This window comes from Canis aureus, chromosome 1 (genome assembly GCF_053574225.1).
Source record: "Canis aureus isolate CA01 chromosome 1, VMU_Caureus_v.1.0, whole genome shotgun sequence".
In the NCBI taxonomy this organism is placed as follows: domain Eukaryota; kingdom Metazoa; phylum Chordata; class Mammalia; order Carnivora; family Canidae; genus Canis; species Canis aureus.
Genome location: NC_135611.1, coordinates 9053376 through 9072647, shown reverse-complemented (window position 1 = coordinate 9072647; position 19272 = coordinate 9053376). Strand labels below are relative to the sequence as shown.

Sequence of the window (19272 nt, the reverse complement as noted above, 5' to 3'; positions counted from 1 at the left end):
GAGAGAGAGAGAGAGGCAGAGACACAGGCAGAGGGAGAAGCAAGCTCCATGGAGGGAGCCTGACTTGGGTCTCGATCCAGGGTCTCCAGGATCATGCCCTGGGCTGAAGGCGGCGCTAAACTGCCTAGCCACCCGGGCTGCCCTAAATTTTCTCTAAAAGCAAAAATATCTCTGTGAAATATAAACCACATGTTGGTCACATTTTAATATTCCTTGCCAGATAAGGAAGGAGTATTACTGGCACACAATTTATAAATCGAGAAGCTTGTCTTCTACCCTCATCTTGATAGACCCTAATCCTCAATCCTGTAGCAGAATCCAATTTTTAAAGTCCTTCCTTTTAGTTCTAGTATTTCTTACAGAGATCCAAGAAATATGACTATATATTTTTTATTTTTTCTTCTCACACAGAATGTATACCTACACATATTTTCATATCAGTACCTAGAAAACTTTCTTATTCCATTGTGTAGTTGTGTCATAGTTTAACAGTTTCCTCATCAACATGTATTGGTATTACTTCCAATATTTTGCTAGTAGCACGATTCTGCAATATATAATATTTGTACATAACATTATTATGAATGCAGATATACCTATGGTGCAAATTTTAGAATGTGGGAATGAGGGAATGATGGATCATATATGTATAATTAGAAGCCAAGGCTTTATGCTGAGCAGATAAGCTTGATCTACCCAAAATTTCTTTCCTTGAAAACTAAGTATGCCGTTGACAGGAGAAAGTTATCACGTTGTTCAGATGCCAGGACATCTGGAAAGAACAAAGAAAAAAAAATTTTTTTTCAAAGAAAAATTTTGAATGTACAGAATAGTGACTATAGTTAAGGATACTGTATTGTATACTTGAAATTTGCTAATACAGTAGATCTTAGGTGTTTCTACAACAACCACCACAAAATAGAAGAGGAAAATGAACACTCTGAGGTGATGGATAGATTCATTATCTGGATTACAGTGATCATTTCACAATTTACACATCTATATCAAAACATCAAGTTGTACACCATCAACATGCACAATTTTTGTTCGTGCCTCCTTAATAAAGCTGTTTTTTTTAATAATAATAAAAAAAAAGAATGTTGGCAAGTCGTTGTGAGTCCCTAGAGGGTTTGGTTTGAATATAAGGAAGTGGGGAGAGGTGGAGAAGCTGGGTAGGGACTGTGTGGAAGGCTTTGTATGCTAGCCTGATGCAGTTAGAATTTACCTGTATGCAAACAGAATCCGTCAAATGTGTCATGAAATTGTTAGTATGATTATTTTGATGGCAGTGTACACAGTAGTTTAGGGCAACAGCAGAGGTAGGAAGCCAATTTAGCAAACTATAGCCACAGTTTAGTATTGTGCCAAACTTTCCTAACTTACTTAATTTTTCTGTGAGTCACATTCTGTAAGGAGAGATGATTATATTGCCTACCTCATTGGGTTTTTGTGTGGTTTAAACTATGTTAACATTTATAAATGCCTCAGAACAGTGGACACCCTAATAAGAACTTAAGATGCTATTTATTCTTATTGAAAGTCAAGATTGCTGCTGCTACTTGATAGAAACAATGCCCAAAGTGTTGACCCAAGAGAAAAGGTCAGGTTAAACCATAAAATTCAAATAATACTACAACGAAGCACCCAAATTGAATTATGTAGCTCGACAGAGAAAGCCAGTACATTTTTTTAAACAGCAGCCAAAATTAAATTGGGGAAAATGATAGAAAAAAATGTAAAGTGAATAAGAAACACTGTGTACTTTTTCCAAAGAAATTAACTTTCTTTCTGAGTAAAAACCCTTGCCGAAGACAGTGCTTTTTATGGGAGCTTTAGACGGTAGAAAACAGTCATCCTAGAAGCTAGTTCTTCTCTGCCTTTGGAACTCTTGGAGCTCTCAAGTCTTTTTCATGCTAGGAGGTAAGATGCTTCTGCTTTGCTGCTGAGTGGGGATTAGGGCCTCAGGCTTGCAGGTGCCTATGCTCACAATACCGTTTAGTTTGGATCTTGACATTTTCTTTTACTCCTGATTTTTTTTAAATCACTTGTTACTGTATAAGATTTGTGTACTTAAAAGGAAAGGCTACAAAACTTGTTCGAAAGGGTACTTTGAGGCCCTGTTTTTGACCTGTTTGGGGGCAAGAATTTATTTGTAACCAAGCACATGGATGAGAGATCTCTTCATGGGTTTAATCACCAACAAAACCCAGCATTGGCCTTAGGTTCCTGAGGCTTTAGAAGGAGGGAAGGAAAGCTGCAAACCTTCTCATTTTGTGTTTTTCTTTTCTATTTTGCTCTCCTGTTTGCTGAGTTTTCAGACTTGCAGTGTTGCAACTGTGTTGAAGTTTTCACTGTATCAGAATAAACGGATGATTCTGGTTCACTGTCTGGCTTCCAGTTCTTGAGAACCAAGACTTTCTTGTAGATATTTAGGATATGTTTCTCTATGATTTAGATAAACAGAAAACAAATGGGAAAGGGTGTCTGAGTGAAGACTGAGAAAGAGGCATTTCCCACACATAGGTGACTTAAAAAAAAATAGCAGACAAACGTATAGAATCTCTCTTTTAGCTCTTTCTTTGTTTTTAGCCTCCTCCTACCCAGCCTGCCTCCCACCCCCACCCCACCAGGCCCAGGCTTTCATCCTTGGAGGAATTCAACCTGTCTTCCTATCTTGGTATAAGTTTTCCCATCTTTATACTATATGTTGACAAATTGGATTTAAATAATTTTTTTTTAATTTAAAAATCAGTACTTTAACACTTTGCTTGTTTAAGATTCAAAAGACATGATGCATGAGGAAATAATGTAGTCAGGTGCACATAACACCCAGTGCTCATTCCATCATGTGTCCCCCTTAATGCCGGACACCCAGTTACCCCATTTCCCCTCCAACAACCCTCAGTTTGCTTCCTAGAGTTAAGAGTCTTTTATGGTTTACCTCCCTCTCTATTTTCATCTAGCTACCTTTTGAATCCTATCTTGGTTTTGTAAATTTTTTTTATGTGAAAAATCTTTATTTCAAAATACAAGAATATAGCAGATTAAATGTGTTAGTACCCTCAGAGGTCAAGGTTAGCAGCCTTTCTGGCGTATGCTAATTCTTCATGAATTCCCAATAGCTGGACTGAATGACCTTTAAGTGCAGCTGTAAGGTCTCATGGTGTAATTCTGTTGATCCCAGTGACAAAATTAAATTAGGTTCCATTTAAAAATTAAAATATAACAGCTTTTCCAGAAGAACTAGCTCCCAAAACTGTATTCAGAACTTGCCTAACATCTTAAGTTAAATGCCTCATATATTTACACCATTATAATCAATATTATTGGACAACCACAATCAAGAAATTTAACCTTGGGTAATAGTTTTCCTCATTGTGAAATACTGTATTTTTGTTCTCTCATAAATAGAAAAGGCCCAAACATTACACTTTATTTATGTTTAATGATTTACAGAGAATATTTAATAATCAGAACTCACCATTTGCAATATTGTACATTAAATTATAATATAACCCCTGCTACAAAAGCTATCTATGTTGACCCAAGATAGATAGGGAGCACTATTATGGAAATAATATTTAAAGAATACTAGACCAACATCAGGGTTAACGATGACTATGACAGTACAAAAATGTCCTCAGGTCATTGGTACATTCATTCACACCAGAGAAAGAGTCTAGGACTCACCCAAGGTTGAAGACAGTGGTGACAAAGACAATGAGTCCCTTACGAAAACCTTTACAGAGGAAATTTACAGCTTCACAATCAGTGAAACATGAGCGTGCCAGGCATGGATTAAAACTACATCTAGGGATCCTTGGGTGGCGCAGCAGTTTGGCGCCTGCCTTTGGCCCAGGGCGCGATCCTGGAGACCCGGGATCGAATCCCACATCGGGCTTCCGGTGCATGGAGCCTGCTTCTCCCTCTGCCTGTGTCTCTGCCTCTCTCTCTTTCTCTCTCTGTGACTATCATAAATAAAAAAAAAAAAAAAAAAAAAAAAACTACATCTAAATTTTCATACCTTCATGACTAAATGAATGATGGCATTTACTCAATTGTCGGAAAACAAGAGAAATTACTATAGTTGTAGGTTTACGGAGTTTGATGGGACATTTAAACATTTGCGTTATGAAAATCGCTCTTGACAAAATTATAAACTGTAGCCTCCCTGTAAAATAGATGCTTTCCAGTCTATCTCTTATTAACTATATCCTCCTCATGAAAATATTATTTAACTTCAGTTTCTTGATGTAAATTTGCAGACTCCTCCAATGTTGATTCCTCTCCTGCTACTCAACATTTAATGTTTTCTCTTAGAAACTATAAAGTTTACTCTATTTAAAATACCAAACGAGCAAACATGTTTCCATTACTTCTATTTCAAACTGGTTTATCAAGTTGGCTTAAGTCTATGTACCTTCTGAATTTTCTTGAATGAAATCTATCAACCTAAAATAGAATTATTCAATGCCACTAGTAATCCACTGCTCTTTAAATGTAATGATAATATTCAGGTGTTGGTCTCCAATAGGGAACTTATACTATGGTTCTGACTGATGTGAGTTTTCTGGTAATAAACCTGATTATAACTGAAGTTACTGGTCTTATTTCAGTGGGCCATAAAAAGATGAGAGATTTGATAATGATTTTAAGGAATTACTAAAAATATCACTTATAAGTAAAGTTTTTCATAATATAAAAGAAATTATAGAGCTTATATGGTCTGCAGTCACTAAAATTAAATTCTTTTTTAATATATGTATTGCATACCATACCTTAAAGTTAATGTGCATCCATCAAGGACTAACATTTTGTAATATGTTTTAATGCCTGTATTAGCAATATCAGTTAATTTTCAATTTTAAATTTTGCATCAGTGGCATAAAACATCATATATAACACCTTACAAAACCTAATTTTCATTTCCAATTATATGATTGAGCTTTATCCATCTTAATATGCTGTATTTTTTTTCCTTTTTTGCTTGTTGATTTGTAGGAATTTAAAAATATATTTCAATTTTAAGTCCTTTATCAGCTAGATGTGTTGGAAACACATTTTGTAGCTTGACTTTTCATTTTTTAAGGTTTAATTTTTCATCCAAAAGTTTTTAATTTCAACATAGTCAAATTTGTCAATTATTTCTTTTACAGCAGTGTGTTTATGACTTTATTTATTAATAGAAATGCATAATCCACTTACATTTATGTAGTTATGGATACATTTGAATTTTCCACCATCTCATTATTTGTTTTCCATTTTAATATTTTACTCTTTTCCTAATTTGTGATGAATTAGTAAAATTTCTTAGAGTGCCTCCCCCTTTTTCCCTTATCAGCCTTGGAAACTCTTTCTATCCCCCACTATACAAATATCCATTTAGTTGACAAATACATTTAATCACTTATGCATGTATCTCTCCCTTACTTTTCATCTTCTCTATTAAAGACTAATGGGGTCTCACTTTAAGAAGTACTGTTCTAGTGGCCTCCGGTCTGATCCCTGCCCTCACATTGTTTTATTCCACTATAACTTATAGACTACTACACAGTAAATGTCTTAAAGCACAGCTCTGGCCATATATCCCTTTGGACCAAAAAATAAGCATACAACATCAAACCTTTCATGCTTCACCACTGCCCATTGCTTATAAAAGAAATCTTGAATTCTGAAGCTTGCCATCCAAGAACTTTCATAAACTAATCACAAAGTCTAATGAAACATTTATCAATTCTCCCATTAAATCCTCTCTTTAAACTGCATTGGTTTACTCTTGAATATATTTGCTTTCATTTCTTTGTTTGCTTCATATTCCTTATTTGAAATACCCTTATTTTTCAATTCACGTTTTAGAACCCTAGCTACCTTTTGAATCCTATTTTGTCTTACTTCTGTCATGGAGCTTTCCTAGGTCAGAGCACCTGATGAATCAATAAATTCTACCCCTGAAACTAGCAATACAGTATAAGTTAAGTAAATTGAATTTAAATAAAAACTTTTTAAAAAGTGAGAGAAAGCTACTGATTTTTAAGGACCACTACTATTTTTATTTTTAATTCTTTATGTCATTCCTAGATGTGTTTCTTTTTTTTTTCCCTCAATTCAAGTCATTCTTAAAGGGGCATCACTTCTCTGGGTTTTGGCCGTAGATTTGGGGATGGTTTAGATAAAGGAAGGGAAGTCAAGGCAAAACAAGATCTGAAACTTGTATGACTAAAAATATGCTTCACAAACGTAGGAAATAAGAAACCCAGGAGGAAAAGTAAAATCAAGAGGAAATATTTTCAGCTTTGATTTGGATATTTGACTCCTACTTACTGGTCACTGTTCAGTTTGAAACTGTGATTCCAAAACTCTCGGCAAGATTGAACCCTATATTAACTGGGCCCATAAAATAAAAACAAACTGGTTGTTCATGGAGTACCATTGGCACTGATTATTGAGTTCCACTTGTACAACAGACTGATGAAAGTACCATGAATTTCCAAAAGCACACATTGATAGAGAGCCAAAGAATATTCTGATTTTGGAGGAACTAAAACTCAGAAGACGTGGTTCTTTCCTGGTGAGCTTGAGCAAAGGGAAAGGATTTTTGTTCCCTGTCCTGTCCTTGTCTGAAAGTGGGATGCTGAAGGAGTACCATTGTGAGAATCCTTCCAGTGCTGTGATTGTTTCCAAAAACTGCCACCTGCTGGGGGTAGTGCTCAGCAGATCTGCTCTACAACCCGCTTTCATTCTCATGATAATGATGACAATTTCACACTCTCAACCTAAAACTTGAGATTGCAGTGAAGAATTTCCTGTCTGGCTGTGACTCTGAAGCCTGTGTTTATTCTCTCCTGGTATTTCATCAATGGCCCGGTAGACAAATGCAGTGGAGAGAACTATATGCATTCAGGGGAGAAACAAAAAACACTTGGCCTCCTCACAGATTGCCACTAGGGAGAACTGGGAATCATCGTTCACTCTTGTGAATTTCATGATTGTTTTTAGGGATAATTACAATAAAGTGGAAGCGATATAATAGAAATGGAAGAGACTAACGCATTCATTTTGGTCATCCCACCACATGAAATGAGAAAAATCAAGATTGCTCTTTAAGCATCGTCTCAATGTTAGCCTACAGCTGTGTTTATATATTGCATTAGACAACGCCAGGGATGGAGAGCCCTTCCCTGACAGAGTTGGTGAGAACTTTCTCGTAAAGGTGAGCTGACATGATGCTCGAATGAGAGAGGAAAAGTTTTTAATTTTTTAGTCCTTTGATTTATAAATAGCTGTGTTTACACAGTGATCGATGCATATATATTATGTGTTATTTATATGCACACATAAACTGAAATTTTAAAAATCAAATAGTAATGTGTACATGTGCATGTATGCATAAATATAAATGGCTAGGCGTGTACAAAATGACAGCGCGCCTCTGCACCCTCTCGTGCTTAATATCTCACTTTTGCCTCTGTTTTTTTTTAGTTACAGATTACCTAAGAAATAGACAGTAAAAATATTTTTAGAACCCTTAAAACCCTTGAATTAGTGACAGAGATTCTTATACTTTAAGAGGTATTCACAGTTTTCTGCTAAATTGAGTTACTAGATTTTTAAAAAATGTATTTAGACTTGTGGAATATGAAAGAAAATCCACATATATTTCACTTCCCCAGCAATGTCCTCCACCTTTCTGCCTTTTTACACTGTGGACTGCTTGGTGCCCCTTGTAGCACCTTTATCATTCCCTTTGGCTTGTTTCATGTTTTCCCCCTTACTTCTTATATACTCTTAAGTATTTCTAGTAAATTCCCACGAAGAGAAAAACATTTTGTTTGTTTTTTTTTAATTAATTTATTTATTTATTCATGATAGAGAGAGAGAGAGAGAGAGAGAGGCAGAGACACAGGAGGAGGGAGAAGCAGGCTCCACGCAGGAGCCCGACGCGGGACTCGATCCCAAGTCTCCAGGATCACGCCCCAGGCTGCAGGCGGCGCTAAACCGCTGCACCACCAGGGCTGCCCTGGGTTTTACATTAATCAGAGAGCCATTGCATTTATGTCAGAGAACAAAGCAGACTGAAGTATTGCAGGGTCGCAGGTGTGTACAGAGGAGAACCCACAATGGTTGTATGGACTTCCAGCAGCCTGCACCCCCAATTTGGGCAAACAGAGCCACAGAATATAACATTGCAAGTGACAGCTGCAAGTCTTACCATACAGAGAAGACATACTTTAGTAGAAGTCAACCTGAAATACCCAGTCACCCAACTGGTCTGGCATATTCTTGGTGCTATATAGTTTATTTAAATATTGATTTCATTTGTAACTTCTGCTTCATCTAAGAATCCTAAATTGCTTAGGTTTCAGTTTACTTTAGAATGTCTACTCTAACCCATTAAAGAGTTGATACTGCTTGGAGTTCTGAATATGATTGTAGTCTCAAAGCCAAGATGCTTACCTGGCCTGACTCTCCCCTTTCTTTCTGCTCTCATCTCCTGCTGTCCTCACTCTGGTTCACTGCCCTCCATACCGGCCAGAATTCTTGCAGTTCCTGGAGTCCTTCAGGCAAGTCCCACATCCAGGATCTCTGTCCTCAGATGTCCCTGTCACTCCTCTTCCTCCAACCCTCCATCCTTGCATCATGATTCCCTTCACAGCACTCAGCACTGTTGAAAAGACTACTTACAAATGCACTTAATTTATCTGCTATCACTTGTCTCTCCACTGGAATGGGCTGTTCCATGAAGCACGAACTTTGTCTCCATAAGGATAGAAACTTGGCGGTTGTTGTTATCATTACTTTATTTATTTATGTATTTCTTTATTTTTACTACTGTATCCAGAGAACATAAAGCTCTCCAATATTTTAAAAAATATTTTATCTGTTTATTCATGAGAGACATAGAGAGAGAGAGGCAGAGACACAGGCAGAGGGAGAAGCAGGCCCCATGCAGAGAGCGTGATATGGGACTGGATCCCAGGACTCGATCTCAGGACTCCAAGATCACACCCTGGGCCGAAGGCAGGCACTGAACTACTGAGCCACCCAGAGATCTCCTCTCCAATATTTTTTGAATGAATGGATGGGACTGATTCTGGTCTTGGTAGATATTTATCAGCAATTAAGTATAAGCCAGTAGTGAAAGTTATCGAAGTTCATATCTATATTGAAAGGATAACTAAAGCTGAATTCATCAGTGCATCATGGCATCAGGCTGTGTATTAACTACTTTTTACAGAAACAGACTGTGTGTTTCACTAGGACCATAGACATTTTATGGGAAAACGAAGACCCAGGACAGGGGACTCAGCGCTGTGCATTTGCAGTCGCTCCTAACATTGGCCTGCAGTAACCATTCCTGGGTGGGCTTTGCTTATTAGTTCATCTGATACAAGTTATAAACAAATAATTGAATTCTGTATTCCAAGTCATCATTGCTATGGTATTTGACTTTGAGAAGGGAATACAAATATAAGCTGCTCCCAGATATGCCACATACTGCTATATGCTTTAAATTCTCTAGAGATAAAGTTTCTGTGATTTCCTCTAGTGCAGTGGACCCTCAGCTTTGGCACTTCCTACAACCATAAATCCTGCCAAGTTTCTAGCCAAGTCCTATTTGAAGTGAAGAGTCCATTAGGTCAACATGATGGAAAAGGTCCATTCAGTCCGACTTTTGGTTAAGGTGAAGCTTGTGATTGAGTCCTAGCTACGTAACATAATCATGGCTATGAGCTAAAGCCAAGATATCCCCATTTCCTTCACTGTGAGTCCTAAGTGGAAAAAGGATGTCCTTTGTGTAAAATCACCTTGAAAAGAGAAAACACTCTGGAAAAGAGATTGCTATGAGGTAAAAGAGTTTCCATCAGATAGAAAGGAATTAAGAGGGTATTTAATTATGGCCAGCTGGCTGGCTGGCTAATGCAGTGGAAAACTGAGGCTGTGGAACATCTGGGGATTCTGGGGATTTCTGGAGTCCTAGTAACAGTGTGAAATTTTCTAGAAGGAAAAGCCTGAAGCATACCCATAGCCTGTTTGGTGAGACGACTGGTATGTTTGGGAGATAACTGTGAAAGAGGAGGCAAAATCAATCAATCCCTCAGGAGAGAGTGAAGCAGCTCCCTGAGCCATGATGGGGGCAGGCAAGAGTGTCATCAGCTAAGGGACAGGACAGAGGAGGAAAGTGCATCTTCTTGTGAGCAATAAGTTCTGTTGCTGACCAGCCAAATGGTCCCTGCATCTTTAGATGCCCTTGAATAGCCAAGAAGAAGAGATCGCACCATCCCCTCCCACATAGCACTAACGAAGAGCCCTTTGTTATTTTGTCTCATAGGACAAAAACAAAAATAAGGTACCTAATTCCACTTATGTGATTCTTTTTCATGTAGTTGAAGAAGAATTCATATTTTCTGTTTATAAGCAAAATAAAGCCTACTCAATTTTTCCCCCCTCAGAGGAGTGATTTCCTGGGCTCAAGCAGTCATTTTTGCTACTCTTCCCTGGAATTTCTCCAACATATTTATTATATAAGGCATCGCTTCTAAGGCCTACAGCAGAACATAGGACAGTATTAAAATCCTGTTTGATGAACAGTTACAAAGAAGTGATTTCCTTATGCTTCTACTTCTTTATGCTGCTAGTATGAAGGTTGTTTTTGGATTGCTGACTCATGCTGAATTTGACTTCACATTGACACAGAATGATACTTGCAAAGTCTCGGCACCAGGGCCCTTTTTATTATTTACTCTGATGATAAAGCAAAACCTTTTGAAAATCTGCATCAAACAAGAAAATAAAATGAAAAACCTCTGCATTTATTAAATTATTCTTTTACTATTTTAAGTTTAAAAATTCAACTAGATCTCTAATCAAAATAAATAGTCCAAATAGCTATGATGCACTTACATTATTTTTCCTAATAAACTATTTGTTTTCATCACTTTACTATGAGATTTTCATTAGACTTTTGAAATATCAAAAATAACTTATTGAGATAAATCGAGGAAATTTGTACCGTTGACCTTGAACACCCAGTTATTTTACCACCAAAATGGGTTTATTCAGGAATAACAGAGGAAATGCAGTTTGAGTCAAGCAAGCTGTAGTGAACCACAGGCAAGTCCAGAGAACAAAGGAGAGGAACACCTCATTCAGGAAATGAGGGCTGTTGGGAGGAGCTGTTAAAATTAACAAAAGTCCATTGGAGTAAATTGAGAGTTCAGAGTATGGTGGCTCTTCATTGGCTGAGTTGTGACATCTCTCACCGATTGGGTTGTTGCCAGGCAAAGAGAAAATCTTCCTTCCCTTTGCTGGGCCAGTAGAGTATAGGCATCTTCCCGTTGGGAATACAAGTGTTTCTTCTTGTTGAGTGGTAGGGTGTGAGAGATCCCTCTTTTGGCCTTTGGTTTCATTTTTTTATTATTATTTTTAAGATTTTATTTATTTATTTGAGAGAGAGAGAGAGAGCACGAGCAGTTGGGAGAGGCAGAGGGATAAGCAGACTCCCCACTGAGTAGGAAGCCCAAAGTGGGACTCCATCCCAGGACCCTGGGATCATGACCTGAGCTGAAGGCAGCCTCTTAACCATCTGAGACACCTAGTTGCCCCCTTTGACTTCATTTTAAAAGAAGTTTTATTCAGTTTCACAACAGGTAAAGATCTGCGGATATGCCCTTGCCCACTTTAGAAGTAAGACAGCCCATTATTTTACCAGCAAATGAGTTTATTTGGGAATAGCAGAAGATTTGAAAGTCAGGATAAGCCAGCTATAGTGAAAGCCATAGGCAAGTCTAAAAGCAAAGGAGAGGGACATTATAGAGAAAAAGGAGGAAATTGGAACGGATTGTTTTGAACAAAAGTCTACCAGAGGAAGGTGAGAGTCCAAGGTGATGACAGTTTTTCATAGACTTAGTTGCCAGGCAAGGAAGGAAATGTTCCGTCTTCCTGTTGGAGTGGCAAAGTCATGTTGGACTTGCCAGGTGAGAATCTCTTCCTGTGGAGGTCTGTAACTGACCAAGAGCGGTGGTGAGTGAGGGCTCTCTGTTCTGGCCTCTTAACTCCCATTTCAAGTGAGATTTTTGTGTATTAATTTTCACAATGAAAAATACCTGGTTAGCAGTCTTCAAAACTGTTGAGATCATGAATAGCAAAACAAAACAAAACAAAACAAAAGACTAAAACTATAAAAAAAATCAGAGGGGTCCAGGGAGACAAGACAACTAAATGCAATGTGGTGCCCTGGATTGGATCCCGAAACAGAATAAGATATTGGTGGAAACACTAGTGATTTTTTAATAGACTCTTTAGTTTAGGTAATAATATTTTACTAATGTTACTTTCTTAGCTTTGAAAAATGTACCATGGTTATTTAGAATATTAATATTAGCAGTAGCCAGGTAAAGCCTATTTAGAAACTCTCTGCACCATTTTGCAACTGTTTTATAAATCTAAAATTATTTCAAAATAAGAAACTAATAATTTGAGGGCCTCTGCTTGGTAAATAGGCTATTAAATCAAATCTTCAACAACAATTCTTTTCTTTATGTGGTTACCTCTCTTAATGTAATAGCAAATAGATAATATATTAATGAAAATACCCACTCTTTTTCTTATTATCCATTATCAGATTTATTTCATAGTAATACTGAGTGCCAAAGTGGAAACACTTATGCTTTCCAACTTATATTTAACTCATTTTGACATTTTAATAGAAAATAACTGTAGTCACACAGGATGGTCATTACAGTCAGTGAGTGTGTTTCTGTAGTTCCATGATTATTATAAGTTTTCATTTGACATGATTATGGTTCCTGAGCTATGAGCAATAAAGTGCAAAAACATAGGGGAAAGCATTCTTCTGTAGGAATGAACTTAAACCTTTTTATCAGGGATCTGGTCTCAATTCCATTCAAAGAGAGTCTTCCTACCTCAACTAGGATTCTAAATCCATTAATAAATAGGAGATAAGTATTGAAAATCTATACACATTCTACTTTGCAAATTATATTTTTATTTATATGTCCCAGTTCCTCACATTTCTACTCAGATTCATGTAACTTTTTTCACTCCTTTACAATACTATTACTACTATCACAACTATATCCACTATCAACCACCACTATTTCTGCTAATAATAACAAGATCAAAAGTATGTGTCTTGGTTAGCTTGGGCTACCATGACAAAATACCATCGACTAAGTGGCTTAAACAAAAGACATTTATTTTCTCACAGTTCTAGAGGTTAGAAGTCCAAAATCAAGGTGCCAGCATGGTCAGTTTTTTGGGAGAACCCTCTTCCTGACTTGCTGATGGCCACCAGCTCATCTGTATGCTCCCGTGACTTCTTTTGTATGTGTGTAGGAGCACAGGGAAAGATCAAGCAAGCTCTCTGGGGTTTCTTTTTACAAGGGCACTTATCCCATCCTGAGGCACCCACTCTTATGACCTCATCTAAACCTTCCATCTCTAACCCCATCTCCAAATATCATCACATTGGGGGTGAGGAATCCAACATGAGAGTTTAGGAGGAACACGACTTAATCCATTGCAGTGCTCAAAACCCAGGAGTTTTAGATGAGTGTGAGGACTATGCTTCAAACATATACATTAGATATTTTCTGTGTGCTGTCTTATTAAGTCCTCAAATAGCAACTTCATGAGATATAGAATTTATATCTGATCTGAATTTATAGAGAAGGAAGTTAGGTCTTGGAGAAGTTAAAATAACTTCTGCAAGACAAGGCATTTACAACATAGCAGAATGTGCACTGAAAATCAAGTTTTTCTGGCTAAAAAACTATATTCTATATTCTTAGGCATTAGAATACCCTCAATTGATACAAATGTGTGGGATTTATCCTAATGACTGAGTTGAAATGATTCACCCTGGGCAAAAATTGATTCACACTGTATGTAGAAAGAGTAATTTTAGGAAGAGAGTAAACTTATGCATTTTTTTTTTACTTTTCTTTTTCAGCTGTGTATTAATACATGTAAATAGCTGTATTGGTTAAGAATATCCAAACCATTGAGGAATTAACAGGAACTCACATTCAACAGAGTATTTAGAAAAGTTTGTCTGTTAATAGTATATATAATATAATTGTCATAATTATCAGAATTATTTGAAACCTTTAAAAATATATTGGTACAAGCAATGATTCTTTACAATGTATGTAAATTCCATAATGGCTATGGATGTGCTGAACAAAGTTTGCCGCTAAAAGTGTTTTATCTGTTTTGCGTTGTACTACCTTCTGTTAGTTCATGACTCCTCTGTAGCCTTACAGAGGCATGAGCCTTGTATATTTTGGTTCTATTCACTGTCATGGTAATGCTATGATATAGGCATTATTTTACTTTATGCAAGCTAAGAGAAGGAGGCATGCTCAGAGGGTTCAGTGACTTGCCCAGAGTCACATGGCTCTCACAAGGGGCTGAGCTGGAATTCCAAGTCCAGTCTTTCTGGTTCCACAGTCTGAGTTTCAGAGATCATCAATATATTTATTTTTATTTTTATTTATTTTTTAAAAAATTTATATTGTGGTTCTAATTGTTCTGGCTGTAGAATGTTGGATCTGAATTTTGGATCTGAATTTTGTTAGAATTATGGATCTGAATTTTGTTAGAATTATGTGTCATTAGTAAAATGTATCTTTACAAATGACTTTGTCATGCATGGCAAATTGCACCTACTATGTAAGTTAAAGGAGCCTGAAAGAGGAGCTGACCTTAGGAAGAACCTACTGTGCACAAGGATGTGGACCCATCTTGTTGACTCTTCCCTCTGTCCTAGGAGGTATCCTTTTTTATGAGACATCAAATAATCTGTCTAAGGTTGCACAGCTATAAAATGGCAAAGCCGTAATGTAAATCTACCTGTTAGGTTCCAAAATGTTGGGTAAGGTCATTTTGAGGACATTATCACCATTTGACCTGAGAGCTGGACCTCACTCTCTCTCATTCTTGGAAGGTACCTTCCACCCACCCTACTTGTAGATAGAGACGTTTCAAGCACATAATCTTAAGAGAGCAATGTGTTGTTGAGATCATCTGGACTAAATGTGTGACTGAACCCTATTAAGGCTTCTCAACTTTTAAGATTTGATGGGAGGGTGCTGAGATGTGCTTGTCTTGTGGCCACCCAAGACAAGTCCTGTATGTGAGTTCCCTTGCTCATTAAACTTACTACCTACCAATCTGGGGGGATGGAGGCCTGCCTCATTCTTGGGTATTTCCTTGCCCTCTATGTAAATAGGCCAGTTTCACATTTCACTCAGCGAACTCCTAAATTTGCAAACCAACACCAAGCTTTATTAATTTTTCATTGTACCGAGCTGCCTTTTCTTATATATTTGCATTTTCTAAATTTATTACCTTAAATTTACTTAAAATATAAATATCTTTATAAAGCTTAAAAAGGGGAATGTATAATGCTAAAAAAATCATGTAGAATTGAGTTAAAGTTAAACCGCATGCTGATGTTATATCATAATTAGTATTCACAATTTTTTTATCGTATTTTACTGTGGGGGTGGAGCTCAGTAAGGGACCAACTAGTAAATCACTAATTAGAACACAGTGTGCTAAACCCAAGTGTGAGGATGCCTGGGTTTTAAAAATCTTTAAAAAATAAATGAAATCTTAAAAAAATAAATAAACACAAGTGTGGAGGAAGAACGCCAGGACATCTGAGGGAATAATTTAACCCTTTACTTCCAAGTGTATGTGGGTAGGAATCATGGCAGAGGAGTCGGATCTCAAACCAGGTAGAGAAGAAGAGACACACAGATGTGAGCCAAAGCTCAGGGTCATCCTTCAGATGCTTTTCAAAGCTAATGGGGAGAAGCTAAGAAAGGTAGCAGGAGTAAAGTGAAAGTGTGTGCATTGTTACTCTGTTTACTGATTTTATGGGAAGTCTTTTTTTTTAATTTAATTTATTTGTGTATGAGAGACACAGAGAGAGAGGCAGAGACATAGGCAGAGGGAGAAACAGCCTCCCTGCAGGGAACCTGATGTGAAACTCAATCCCAGGGCCCCAGGATCACACCCTGAGCAGAAGGCAGACACTCAACCACTGAGCCACCCAGGTACCCCAAGGAGAAGTCTTCTATATAATTACTCTTAGAGTGCTTTTTAACATGGGAAACACTGTCTTCTAGTGAGTAATGAACAATGAATGCTCCAAAGAAGTTATATTATCTGGCCAGTATTAGTGAAAAAGAAAGAAAGAGAGAGAGAGAAAGAGAGAGAGAGAAAGGAAGGAAAGACGGAAAAAAGAAAAAGCCATAGTATAGCAACTTTGCAGTTTGAATAAAGAAATGGAAGAGAGAAATACAATGATCAAGGTCTGTGAGTTTTCCTTCGGTGCATTTGTTTATGGCTACAGAGCGTGTATACTCCAACAAAACTGTGCTAAATATTGAAATTTAAAATTGTGGCCAGTTTGCATTTCTAGACCTTTCCAATTACTGAAAGGAGATTCATTTTATTATTTTTGTCTTAAACATACCTGCGGTGGGTGGCTGACAGAGGGGACATCAACTCAAGGTCCTTTATTAATTAGGCCTTTGAAATAAGGGCAAAGTCCAGGAATAATGGTTTGTATGTGTAGAATTAATGGTTCTGCTTTTTATTTATTTATTTTTTTACTAAAGCTGGAATCAGACAGAGGTGTGTTCAAATCCTGACACTGTCACTGTCTTTATCTTAAAATGGAGATAAACTACCTCATGTAGTAGGTAGGGGGATTAAATGTGTATATAAAATTTTAGGTGTATTATGTGTAATAAGCATTTAACAAGTGCTAGTTACTAGAAAGTATAAAAGGGAAGGCAGATTTTTCCATTATAAAAACACATATCTTTCTGTTTTCTAAATTAATATATGAGCATTTGTTCTTTTGGAGTATATTAATCCTCTAAGATGAGTAAATTGTAAAACGTGGTGATTTGTGAAAGAGAAAATTGAGCATTATACAAGTGCTTGATCTTTTAAATAGTGACTGCATTATCATGGAAAACAGAATTTTTCCATCACTGCTATACTGAGATAAATATTTCATATGTATTGACCTCAGATGATTTAATTAGATTAAAGACCAGTGAAGCCAGCACATTGAGAACTTCGTACCATAAAATCTTTTCACAAAAGTCGTTTTTATATTAAATATGTGTTATTAAAAGTTTGCCATAATTTTAATGAATAACCTGGTTAGGACTCAAGAACGGTTCTCTGTCTAAGTACATAAAAGAATTTTTACTTTCAATGGATTAATTGAATAGATAAATTCCTGGCGTTACAAAACTCATGTAAAAAGATAGATGATCAGATTCCTTCATTTGCTTTCAGATTTTCAGACGATGCTGGTTGGTTTTCAAGAAGGCTTCCAGTAAAGGACCCAGAAGGCTAGAAAAATTTCCAGATGAAAAGGCAGCGTATTTCAGAAACTTTCATAAGGTAAGTCACAGTGTTCGGAATCGCTAGGGAATAAGTGGACCCTTGGCATCAACTCATAGAGACATTTCTTTTGATAGATGAAATCCGCAGAGGCAAAAATGCATGACCAGGATAAAATGCCCCTGTTCTGATAAAATGCAAAAGTTATTTTTCTGCTTTATTTTAATCATCTGCTGTAAATGCCAGTGGTACGTTTGCAAAATGAAAGACTCATTTTTATGGCTACTTTGCGAAATGAGATGACTCATAATTCAACTACATCATTTCCCAACATGCTGAGTAGACATTTTCTCTCTGTTCAGGTTAATTGTGCATTTGTTACTTTGATTTAAGCTGTGGGCAATATTTAGGAGATAAAGCTTTGGAGGCTGGTGTTAACCGCACTAATGACTCCGCTAATGTGCGTAGTAGTTGCTGTTTATAGCTTTGCTAAGAAAGGCTCATCAACTATGCTGATGTGTAGGATGTGGCCGTACATTCTATGAATGAAATATCAATTTACAAAGAATTAAAACTATGTAGGATATAACCCTAGAAAGACATTAAAATATGCCATCTAAAGTTGTCTTTGGTGATAACATCAAAATGCAGCGAAGTATTTGATAACTACCCGGAGAATTCATGGCCAGAACTCTGAATTGTGAAGTGGTATTTTTTGTTGATAAAATGCCTCAATAAGCCCAATAAACAATTTATTTTCTCATGGTCGGTAACACTGAGTAAGTCACCCTGAATAATGTAAGGATTTTGTGGACTTTATTTTATGTGATAAGTAGTCCAGTTCCTCCTTTTATTAAAATAGAGTGCTTGCCAGGGTTTGGGGGTGGGAGTGATAAATAGATATAGCAGAGAGGACTTTCAGGACTGTGAAACTATACTTTATGACACCCTAATGTGGATGTATGTCATTAGAAATTTGTCCAAACTCATAAAATGTACAACACTGAGAGTGAAACTTACTATAAAATATGGACTTTGGGTGATTATGTTGTATCAAAGGAAATTTGTCAGTTGAAAGCAAATGTCCCACTCTGGTGTGGGATGTGGAGGATGGGGGTGGCTGTGCATGTGTAGAGGCAGGGGTTGTAGGGAAATCTCTGTACCTTTTCCTCAGTATTGTGAACCTAAAACTGCTCTAAAAAATAAAATTTATTAAAAAAATAGATTTTTCTACAGTAATGTACTAACCAGTTCTATTACATCAATACTTGACAACCATTTTTTTGACAACCATTTATATCATATTTGAAACTATGTCAGAGGGCTTAACATTTGAATTTAACTCTCTATGAGATATTCTATATATTAATGTCGACTTACTGGCAGAGAATCTAAGTTCAAGTTCCTGTCCAGCCACTTACTAGCTCATGAGAGTTTGATTTTCTCATGAGTACGTATTATGTCTCTTTTGAAGACCATTTGAGATAGGATATCAAGGAGCAACCAGCACAGTGGTACCTATTCTAATTATATGAAAAATTATATGAAGTCCCAAGTTATACTGGTATTTTGTATTATGGTTATGATCATGGCAATATTTAAAAACTTTTTATTTTGTTGTATTATTTAATAAATATTTATTTATTTAAATAATTAAATAGTTAATAAATGTTTAACTATGTATTGAAAAACTGCAAAGTTGTGAGATATGAGTCTGTGAACTTTAGTTTTTGAGTAAAATTTTGAGAGACTGAGCATACTGGATACTCTGGATTCCTTGTCAGAGGAATTGCCCACTGGTCAATGGCAGTGAATGCTGGCTGGATGCTGTCCAGACAATATATCTATAGTCTATGCACTCATGACTGGGGTACAATC

The 19272-nt window shown here is 36.7% G+C and overlaps 1 protein-coding gene and 1 long non-coding RNA gene across 4 annotated transcripts in view; one reads left to right on the top strand and one right to left on the bottom strand.

The window, feature by feature from the left end:
* DOK6 (docking protein 6) overlaps positions 1–19272 on the top strand; it is a 369850-nt gene that overhangs the window by 92042 nt on the left and 258536 nt on the right. For 2 of the 3 annotated variants that reach the window (XM_077885115.1, XM_077885253.1), the window contains exon 2: positions 17347–17454. The exons of the other annotated variant lie outside the window; for it this stretch is intronic. In XM_077885115.1, coding sequence (XP_077741241.1) covers positions 17347–17454 — 108 coding nt within the window. The remainder of the gene's footprint in view (positions 1–17346; positions 17455–19272) is intronic. 3 annotated transcript variants of the gene reach the window in all.
* Positions 237–19272, bottom strand: part of LOC144306055 (uncharacterized) — a 117442-nt gene continuing 98406 nt past the window's right edge. The window contains exons 6-7 of the long non-coding RNA XR_013373109.1: positions 2263–2444; positions 237–772 (exon numbers count right to left, since the gene is read on the bottom strand). This is a non-coding gene — a long non-coding RNA (uncharacterized LOC144306055). The remainder of the gene's footprint in view (positions 773–2262; positions 2445–19272) is intronic.